Source organism: Ochotona curzoniae, unplaced genomic scaffold (genome assembly GCF_017591425.1).
Source record: "Ochotona curzoniae isolate NIBS_2020 unplaced genomic scaffold, NIBS_Ocur_1.0 scaffold_1037, whole genome shotgun sequence".
Classification (NCBI taxonomy): Eukaryota; Metazoa; Chordata; class Mammalia; order Lagomorpha; family Ochotonidae; genus Ochotona; species Ochotona curzoniae.
The window spans coordinates 31,039,250-31,049,522 of NW_024467083.1; the positions used below are offsets into that span (position 1 = coordinate 31,039,250).

The following is a 10,273-nucleotide window of genomic DNA, read 5'->3' on the forward strand; positions in this document are numbered from 1 at the left end:
GAAGGGAGCTGGATTGGAAATGGAGCAGCCAGTTCTTGAATCAGTGCCTGTATAGAATGCTGGTACTGAAGGCAGATTAGCTTGCTAACCCACCATGCTGGCTCCAAATATCAGTGTTTCAACTGAACATGCTGGATGTTAGAATTAAAGCAATATTTACTTATTCCTGGAATAATCTTGGTGATAACTATTCCCGTATTGTAGTTTGAAATATGAAACAATGACAGCCCAGCAAGTTTATGTAGTTTGCAAAGAACACATAGAGAAGTGAAGTAATAGACCAGAACAGCTTTCTCACTACTATGTTTAATACCTGGAAGAAAATCTGGTACATACCCAGGAGTTCAATGTACATTTGTTGAATAGATGAATGAATAAAATCCAAGATTTCAATTAATTTTTTCATTCTTTACATCTATCATAGAAACTATAATAGATCAGGACCTACTTACTCAATGTCAAAGGATAAAGATCACCACGGTAGATATGCTTACCTTGCCTAATAACTCCACCTTACATGGAGTGCCCACTGGTTAGATCACTTAAGCAAAAGAATTTATTTTCTCTCAGTTGTGGAGTTCAAGATCAAGGTATCAGTAGGGTTCCCTTCTCCTGAGAATTATAAGGAAAAGATTGTCTAGGCTTCTATGCTAGGCTTGCAGTCATTCATCTTGTCCCTGTGTTTTTACAGTATCTTCCCTCTTCCATGTCTGTTTCACATTTCCTCTTACCGTGAAGATACCGGTCCTCATACCTTGAACTGGGGCTCAACCCAACAACCTCACTTTAATCACCTTTTAAAATACCATATTGCCAAATGTATAATCTGAGTCAAAGAGGGTTAAGACTTCAACATACCAATCTTTGGAAGGATCACAATTCAGGCCATAACACATGGAGACTTTTCCCATCACAGCATATTAAACTCTCCACATACTCTTCAGCAGCAGCAGCCAAGCTACTAATAGTGGAGCTCTCAGGTTATAGTGAAGCAGGTAATTGCCCAATAAACTTAAGGTCCTGCCCATGCATGTGTATTATTTAGGTGAAGCAGGAGAGTTGGCTTTCATGTTCTGCCAGTGTGCTAAAAAGAATAGCCACAGGGCATGGGCTGGCTGACACCTTTTTTTGTTATTGTACCACATGTTATTATAACTATCATGAAACAATACTTTTTCTCAGAAACTAGTATTTCTCTCATCTTGTAAAGTGCTATAGGAAGTAGAAGGGATTTGGATTTTTTTAAAAGCATAATCATGAATCATGACTACATTCTAGATTAGCTGATGAAAGTATTTTTCAGTGTTATCCTGAGACTGAGCATTAATAAGGAAGCTTTGAAAAGACCCTGGAGCATTTCTATGGTGCTCTTCCCTGATTTTCTGTTAAGATCCTTAAGCATTAAGCATACACTTCCCTAAGGGAAAAAGTGTGTGTGTGTGTGTGTGTGTGTGTGTGTGTGTGTGTGTGTGATTAGTAGTCATTTGAAAGAAGTGAGATTTCAAAGACAGTTTTGGAAAATTTTCCAGCTCTCCTAGGTAGGCATCTCTTCTGTGTGTGTGAGAGAGACAGAGAGAGAGAGAGAGAGAAAGAGAGACAGAGAGAGGATGGTATCTTGGTTTATCAAAATGATACTCTAGAATTATAGGTCTAGCTTCTTTTGATTGACCAAAATTTCATCTCTGACCCTCACAATTAAAGTTGTTGATACACTGATGAGGGCCTTCTTGGACTTATTTCTAGTTTCCAAACTGAACTGTAAATATGTACTGTTGCAGGTGGCACAGAAATGTTAGGGTCACCACATAATTTGATACTTCAGTACTATCAAGCATCCTCTGATTAAGTCACTGATCAATCATGGGTTGTATTGTTCGATAATCTTCTAAGAGTTCTGTAGTGCTTTTCTGAGGTTCTGCGCTATTTTTTTTCTACCATTATCTTATCAGACATCAGAGGATAAGAAGTTCCTGAATTCTAAGAAGGGAATATTAACTTTGGGAGCATCAGTATTTGCTGTGACCAGTGAGTTACTACCAGAAAAGGACTAGAAACTCCGGAGTGATGAAAAAAACATTTGGAAAGAGAAATCAGTGTGAGGATGGAAATAAGATAGGGTTCATCCCAACTGGAAATGGCAGAAGGCTCCCCACTTTTCACATTAGGACATAAGATTAACAAAATGTCTTTAAGTGACTGGGAATTTAAGTCAATACTAAGAGTTATGGTCATGATACAATTAAAACAGACAAAAATGATTATTTGCCAAACATTTAGTATTTATTGCTCACAGTCCAGTTATTTCAACAAGAATGTCTTCAAGATAGTATCAGTAGGCCTCAAAGGATTATGGGCTGGTGAATCCTGTTAAAGGGCATCCAGAAATTTGCCATTCTGTTCACTTACATTTTCCCTTCCCCTCCCCCGCACACATTCTGTGATCTCATGGGTCCTACAGCAAGACATTTATCCTGAGCAGGTTACCTCAAGGCCCAAATTAACAAAGGTAGTTAATTTTCCCAAACCCAGCAAAATTTGGGGGAGTAGAGCGGAGCACTAGAAACTACAGCACAGTTCTAAAATTTGAGGTCAGAAATTGTTTGAGAACATTTGTTTTTAAGATTTTCAAGTGGTTGTGTTCAAGTGGAATTAAGTGTAAAAGTATATATTTTGAATTTTAAGTGTTCAAGTTATACTTTATTCTTTAGTGTTATTTCTCCCAGTTATGAGCTTAATTTCATAGAAAGTTTTACTGCAGGAGTAATTTCTCCTGTATTATTGAAGAGTTGTAAAGCTCAGTCACCTGGAAGAACCTGTTAACTAAGCCATAAAAGATGAGAAGCTATTTGGAAGTAAAGATGAATTAAATTTAGGCTTAAGAAGAAACACCAACTTGAATATTGAAAACATTTGAACACTCCACAAGTTGGCTCATTTGTTAAGGACAAACCAATTATTTTGAAAATAACTTCAAAAGCAATAAATCATCATGCTCCTCAAACAAAACTCCTGAAGCAAATTAAATGACTTTTGTTTAAAATAAGTGCTCTCCACTTCTGCACCAAAGAGCAAAAATATACTGCAATAACTACTTGCCAGAGACTAACAGGAAGACATACAAAACACATGAAAAGGGTGTAAAGATTTTGGAAAAGACAGATTCTAACATAAGAGAGTTTTCCCACAACCAGAAACATTTGAGTGATCACTCGGTACACAGTGCTTCCCATTTTCCTTTGCTTGAGGCATTGGCAGGTGTCAGGACACTGGCAACATCTAGGGGCGGTACTGAGATCTCTGCTCTTGGATGTACTCATAGAGAGGGCTGGAACGCACCGGGGCACTGGCAAACTGACGCGTGCCAGGCTCCAGAACTTGTCTTTCCCGGACTTGACGGCGCCTCTGTTCCTCCTCCTGCTGGCGGCGGAGCTGCTCTTCCCGGAATTTCCTCTCCCGTTCCTGGCGGCGTCTCTGCACTTCTTCTTGCCGCAGCTCTCTTTCCAGACGGCGGCTCGTTTCCTCTCTGGCAAACTGCTCCTCTGATGGGTACTTCCGGTCTCGCTCCTGCCTGAACCTCTCTTCTTCTTGCTCCTCAAACAGCAGCTGCTCCTCTTCCTCGCGGAACTTTCTGTCCCGCCGCTGACGGCGCAGCTGCTCTTCCTCCCTCTCTTGCCGGAGTTGTTCCTCCTCACGGAATTTCCTGTCACGTTCCCGACGGAGCTGCTGCTCCTCGCGACGCAGTAGCTGCTCTTCCTCTCTCTCCAGACGGAGTTTCTCCTCCTCTCGGAATTTTCTGTCGCGTTCCCGCCGAAGCTGTTGCTCTTCCTCCCTCTCCTGCCTAAGTTGTTCTTCTTGGCGGAATTTCCTATCGCTCCGTTGACGGCGCAACTGCTCTTCCTCCCTCTCCTGACGCAGCTGTTGTTCCTCCCGGCGCAACAGTTGCTCTTCCTCACGGAATTTTCTGTCGCGCTCCTGGCGGCGCAACTGCTCTTCCTCCCTTTCCTGACGGAGTTTCTCCTCACGGAATTTTCTCTCACTCTCCTGACGACGCAGCTGCTCTTCCTCCCTTTCCTGACCAAGTTGTTGCTCCTCGGGGCGCACCAGACGTTCCTCCTCACGGAATTTCCTGTCGCGCTCACGTTGAAGCTGTTGCTCTTCCTGGCGCAGCAGCTGCTCCTCCTCACGGAATCTTCTGTCGCGTTCCTGCCGGCGCAGCTGCTCTTCCTCCCTCTCCTGACGGAGCTGCTGCTCCTCGCGGCGCAGGAGCTCTTCCTCCTCACGGAATTTTCTGTCGCGTTCCTGGCGGCGCAGCTGTTCTTCTTCCCTCTCCTGCCGGAGCTGTTCCTCCTCACGGAACTTCCGGTCTCGCTCCTGACGGAGCAGCTGCTCCTCCTCCCTCTCACGTCGAAGCTGTTGCTCTTCACGACGACGCAGCAGCTGCTCCTCCTCGCGGAACTTCCGGTCGCGCTCCCGACGGAGCTGTGGCTCCTCCCGACGCAGCAGCTGCTCCTCCTCCCGCTCCTGACGGAGCTGCTGCTCCTCGCGGCGCAGCAGCTGTTCCTCCTCACGGAACTTCCGGTCGCGCTCCTGACGGAGCAGCTGCTCTTCCTCCCTCTCACGTCGAAGCTGTTCCTCCTCACGACGCAGCAGCTGCTCCTCCTCGCGGAACTTCCTGTCTCGCTCCTGGCGGCGCAGCTGCTCCTCCTCTCTCTTCTGACGAAGCTGTTGCTCTTCCTGGCGCAGCAGCTCTTCCTCCTCACGGAATCTCCTGTCGCGCTCCTGGCGGCGCAGCTGCTCTTCCTCCCTCTCCTGCCGGAGCTGTTCCTCCTCACGGAACTTCCGGTCTCGCTCCTGACGGAGCAGCTGCTCTTCCTCCCTCTCACGTCGAAGCTGTTGCTCCTCGCGGCGCAGCAGCTGCTCCTCCTCGCGGAATTGCCTGTCGCGCTCCTGGCGGCGCAGCTGCTCCTCTTCTCTCTCCAGACGGAGCTTCTCCTCACGGAACTTTCTGTCCCGCTCCCGGCGCAGCTGCTGCTCCTCGCGACGCGGCAGCCGCTCTTCCTCCCTTTCCCGACGAAGCTGTTCCTCCTCACGGAATTTCCTGTCTCGCTCCTGGCGACGGAGCTGTCGCTCTTCCCGACGCAGCAGCTGCTCTTCCTCCCTTTCCTCATGGAGCTTTTCCTCCTCACGGAATTTCCTGTCTCGCTCCCGACGGAGCTGCGGCTCTTCCCGACGCAGCAGCTGCTCCTCCCTCTCCTGCCTAAGCTGTTCCTCCTCCCGGAACTTTCTGTCCCGCTCCCGGCGGAGCTGCGGCTCCTCCTCACGGAATTTCCTGTCGCGCTCCTGGCGGCGCCGCAGCTGCTCTTCCTCCCTTTCCCGACGAAGCTGTTCCTCTTCGCGGAATTTTCTGTCGCGTTCCCGACGCAGCTGTGGCTCTTCCTGGCGCAGCAGCTGCTCTTCCTCCCGGATCTCCTCACGGAATTTCCTGTCGCGCTCTTGGCGGCGCCGTTGTTTTTCCTCCCTTTCCTGTCGGATCTGTTCTTCTAAGCGGGATTTTCTGTCGCGTTCCCGGCGCAGCTGCTGCTCGAGCTCCTCGCGGCGCAGCTGTTGTTCTTCCTCGCGGAACTTTCTGTCCCGCACTTGGCGGCGCAGTTGTTCTTCCCTCCTCTCCTGGCGGAGCAGTTCCTCCTCGCGGAATTGTCTGTCACGCAGCTGCCCTTCCTCGCCGTATTGTCTGTCGCGTTCCTGGCGCTGTCGCTTGCCTTCCTCTCGCTGCAGCTGCTCTTCCTCCTGATATTCTCTCTCCCGCTGCTGGCGGCTCTTCTCCCTTTGCAGTTCCTCTTCCTCCCTCAGCTGCTGCACGCGGCCTGGCTTGGCATACAGTGTTTGCCGGCGTCTCTGGCTTTCTTCCTCTAGTTGCCACCTCCATTTCTGGCCAGGGCGCTGCTCCTGTGGGCGTCGCCTCCTCTCCACATCCTCCTGCAAGCTGTCCTCCTCCTGGAGCTGTCGGGCACGGTCCCGTCGCTGCAGCAGCTCCTCCTCCTCCTCGTCGTCGAGGTCCCGCAGCTCCTGCGCTCTCTCGCGCCGCCGCCGGCGCTGCTCTTGCTCCTCGCGGAACCGTTGTTCCTGGCGCTCCTCCGCCCTCTGCAGCCTTGCGCGGCGCCTCCTGCTCGCTTCTTGCTCCAGCAGCTGCTCTTCCTCCTCCTCCTCCTCCTGCCGGCGAGCCTGTTGTTCCTGCTCCTGCTCCCGTTCCTGAAGTCGCCTCTTCTCCTGGTCCAGGCGGCGCCTCTGCTCCTCCTGCCTGAGGGGCGTCGAGTAGACTTTGCTTTGACGTGCGTAGGCCTCGCTCTCTAGCTGCCGCTGCCACCTTCGGGTCTGCCTCTCGCCCAGCTCCCGGACCTGTTCCTGCTCCTCCTCAGCCAGCTCGCGCTCCACCAGCTCGCGCCTCAGCTGCTGCTGCTGCTCGCGTCTCTCCTCCTGCTCGAATCTCTTCTCGTCCCGCTCGCGCCTCAGCTGTTGCTCCCGCGCTTCCTCGCGCCGGCGTCTCTGCCTTTGCAGCTGCTCTTCCTCCTGGAGCTCCCTCTCGTACTGCTCTAGGCGCTCCTCCCGGCGCTCCCTCCTCAGCTGCTGCTCCTCCCTCTCGCGCAGGTCGCGCCTTCGCAGCTGCTGCTCGTCTTCACGCCGCTCCTGCCTCTCTCTCCTTTGCTGTGGGTCCCTCTCCAGGAACTCCAGAGCATCGCGATCCTGGCGCCTCCGCAGCTGCTCTTCCTCTGTGCGGCGCTCTTCTAGTTCCTGCCTCTGCAGCTGCTGCTCCAGTCGCTCTTGCTTCTGCCTCTGCACCTCTTCCTTGGCAAGCTCCCTCTCCTGTTCCTGCTTCTCTTGTCTGCGTCGTCGCTCAGGTTCCTCTTCGAATTGTCTGTCCCGCACCTCGAATCTCCTTTGATCTTCTTGCCTGCGATTTTCTAGCAGGCTCGCGTTGCTCTCGTCTTGGGCCCGCTTTTCTTCCTGAAGCTGAGAAGCTTCGCCAAGCGCGTTATAAGCCGCTTGAGCCAACTTGGAAATAAGTAGAATGAATTCATCGAACTCTACCTGCCCATCAGAGTCGCGATCCAGAAGTTCCAGCATCACATCTACCGTCTCAGGGTCATGTGGTCTCTATGAAAAAGATAGCATGTTAAAAATAAAACAGTTTGCTATTTCCAGGTAGGAAAATTTCAGTCATACACACAACATACTCCTGTGTTATGTTATACTGACACTCGAGAGGCATTCAGAGTGCACATTTAGCTTAGCGGTTAAGATGCCTGCATCCAACATCAGCGTGCCTCGGTATGATTCTAGGCTCTAAATCCCAATTCTGTCTTCCAACGATGTAGACCCTGGAAGGCAGCTGTGAAGCCGTGAACCTACATGGAAAGCTAGGTTGAGTTCCCAATTCCTGACTCTAGGTATAGGCTCTGCTGTTCAGAAGATTTGGGAAGTGAACCTCTTTAAGTTTAAAAAGGTTTTAAACCAGACATCCGGAACTAGAAAATACTCAGTGTGTATCAAGTCTTGCTTCCTCATGTAAAATGTGAGCCCTTCGTTTTAAAGCACAAATTCGTTAGAGAGCTTTGTATCTTGCAAACAAGTGCTTTTCAAAATAACCCAAATTCTCTGGCTGGGTGATTGAGAATGAATGAAACTGAGAGAGGAGAAAGGGAGGGGGGCAGTAGGGAGGGAAGGAGAGAGAGAGAGAGAGATTTTGAAGATTAGATTTACACCATGCATTTTTGTCTTAAGTAAATGATATTCCTATTCCATGTTTGATGGTGATGTTCTATGAATAGGGGATGTTGTGCAGACTTTTCATGGTGAAGAAGGACTTGGACCTCTCCTGGCAAGAAAATTTCATAGCTCTAAATCCACATAGGTACTGCCTTTTCTCGTTAGCTCTTACCTGAAGGAGATCTCCAAATTCCCTGTCAAGGAGGGCCTTCAGGTCTTTCTTCTTCAGTGCTGCCCCATCGCAGTCATGGGAGGCATATTGATTGAAAGTTTCAGTGATGTCAATGATGCTTTTCAGAAGTGGAGACATTTTTTTTCTTTCTTCAAGTAAACCTGGAACAAAACAGGATTCATAATCAAAATTCTGTCACTGCTTTTGGGAAGATTTCACTCATACTATTTCAGATGGATTCACAAAGAATTTGACTTCTCAGCTGTAGATATTTTTATACTGGGCCTTTACGGATTTTAGTCTTTGAATATTCAGGAAAGGGAAGGGAGATCTTGGGAAGCTGCAAGCCAAGAAATCATATTCACACTACCCTAAATGTGTAGTTGCATTTCATTGTTTACTCAATCTTGATTAGCCATAGTCTTTCTTTGTATCTTTCTTTCAGTTTTCTAGTGTATGTTACAGCAGACAGTAAAGAGGAAAATGCAGAAATTTAAACCTAAGTTTGCTACATATAAGTGCCTTCTAAAGTTGAGCAAAGAGAATGAGTGAAAGCCTGAAGCTGAAGGAAGACAAGAGCATTTTTAAAGTCGATAGAACCCAAATAGCCAATCATGTCAAACAAAACAAGTGGTAGCACATAGAACAATGAAAAGGCAATGTAATTATTCTCAACATTATAGACATTGAGGTATCTACAGGTATAATTCACAAATCACCAATTCTAAGATTAAATACTACTTCTTGTTAAAAGATGGCACTGGGGTTGGACATTTGACACAGCAGTTAGCATGTGACTTTGGATACTCTCATTCCTTATGAGTGTGCCTTGCTTGATTCTTGTCTGTGTTTTTAAATTCTAGTTCCAACTAATCTGCACCCACATAGGTAGGAGATTTGTCTGAGTTCCTGGCTCTTAGGCATTTGTTGAATGAACCTGTGGACAGGGTGTTTGTCTCTTCATTTCCTCTTGGCATTCAAATAAGTTTAAAAATGCTCTTTTTTTAAGAAAAAGATGGAACTGTAACATTTAGATGCACCAGTGTATAACACAGACAGTGCATGTTTCTGCCTTTAACTCAGATATATTATGGGTTTTAAGATCTTCAGCTACAGAAAGCTTCAGAGAGCTCTGTTCTGACTGGCTGCTAAAGCCCATATACCAAACTGAATCTAGGATACTATGAATGGTGTTGGTCTTATGGTCAGTCTTTAAAAATTCCTAATAAAATATTTGAATTTTGGCATTATTAAAAAATTAACCAGCAACAGATTGCTATTAAAAGAATGCATGATTGATTTTGCTGACTGAATATGTATGATAGTTCCTCCAGATGACTCTTCACTTTCTTCTTCTCCACATCAGTGTCTCAGCTGCCATATAAATATGGATCATGTTAGGTAGAACTAACATAGAAAAACAGAGGATTGCAAACCCTTAAGAAGGCAGATGTTAGGAAGATGTGCTTTCAACAAAACCACCCATGATTATCCCCTGATGTGCAAAAATATAGAGTTCAAAGCTTGAGAGAGGGTCACATCTCTATTCCCATGATGGCTCTGCCTGTAAGAAGATGCAGTGGAATTAGAGCTAACTATTCTGGTAATAATTGATCTTTTCTTGTCTGTGGAACATTTCCCCACTCTCCAACATCTACCGTGGCTACAAAAAGAATCAGAGAAGTACGTGATCCCACAGAATGGGACTTACCCACTTCACCAGAGGAAGACGTCAAGTGCTCGCTGACACTGCTGGCAAGTGTACTGGGTAACTGGGAGCTTGGCCTTTTATAGTGGTTTTAATTGTGCCCTGGAGAGCAACTTGGGAAGGAGACACCCACTCTGTGGGATGGCCTGATTCATTCCCAACCAAGCCCAGCTCCACCTCTGTCTCCACAAATGGCTTGTTTATCTCATATTTGCTCACGCAGCTATTTGGCACGAGATTCATGGGCCTTGCCTCCTGACAGTTAGGATACTGGCTACACCTAAGATAAAGGGGTAGAATATTTGACAGAATCTCTAATTTTCTTGAATTTATTAGAATTAAATAAAGTAGGGCCTGACATGATAATGATTAAAGTCCTAGCCTTGAACACGCCTGGGATCCCATATTGGCGCCAGTTCTAATTCCAACAGCTCCACTTCCCATCCAGCTCCCTGCTTGTGGCCTGGGAGAGCAGTTGAGGACATCCCAAAGCCTTGGGACTCAGCACCCATGTAGGAGACCAAGAAAGAAGTTCCTGGCTCCTGGCTTTGGATCGGCACAGCACCAGCCATTGCGGCCACTTAGGGAGCGAATCATCGGACGCAAGATCTTCCTCTCTGTCTCTCCTC

At 47.7% G+C, this 10,273-nt stretch overlaps 1 protein-coding gene across 1 annotated transcript; it reads right to left on the reverse strand.

Annotated features, from left to right (window-relative positions):
- Window positions 1-2,261: 2,261 nt before the first annotated feature.
- Window positions 2,262-8,074, reverse strand: TCHH (trichohyalin). The gene is made up of 2 exons (XM_040998827.1): window positions 7,937-8,074; window positions 2,262-7,152 (listed from the first exon to the last, which is right to left on the reverse strand). The coding sequence occupies exons 1-2, from the start codon at window positions 8,072-8,074 to the stop codon at window positions 3,277-3,279; spliced, it is 4,014 nt and encodes a 1,337-aa protein (XP_040854761.1). The 3' UTR covers window positions 2,262-3,276.
- Window positions 8,075-10,273: the final 2,199 nt, after the last annotated feature.

What these genes read in the sequence shown, in the direction of transcription:
- TCHH (XM_040998827.1), bottom strand. Translation starts at nt 8,074, where the DNA reads ATGTCTCCACTTCTGAAAAGCATCATTGACATCACTGAAACTTTCAAT. An exon ending in AATTTGGAGATCTCCTTCAG is followed by an intron (nt 7,153 to 7,936) that starts GTAAGAGCTAAC and finishes TCTTTTTCATAG; the next exon opens with AGACCACATGACCCTGAGAC.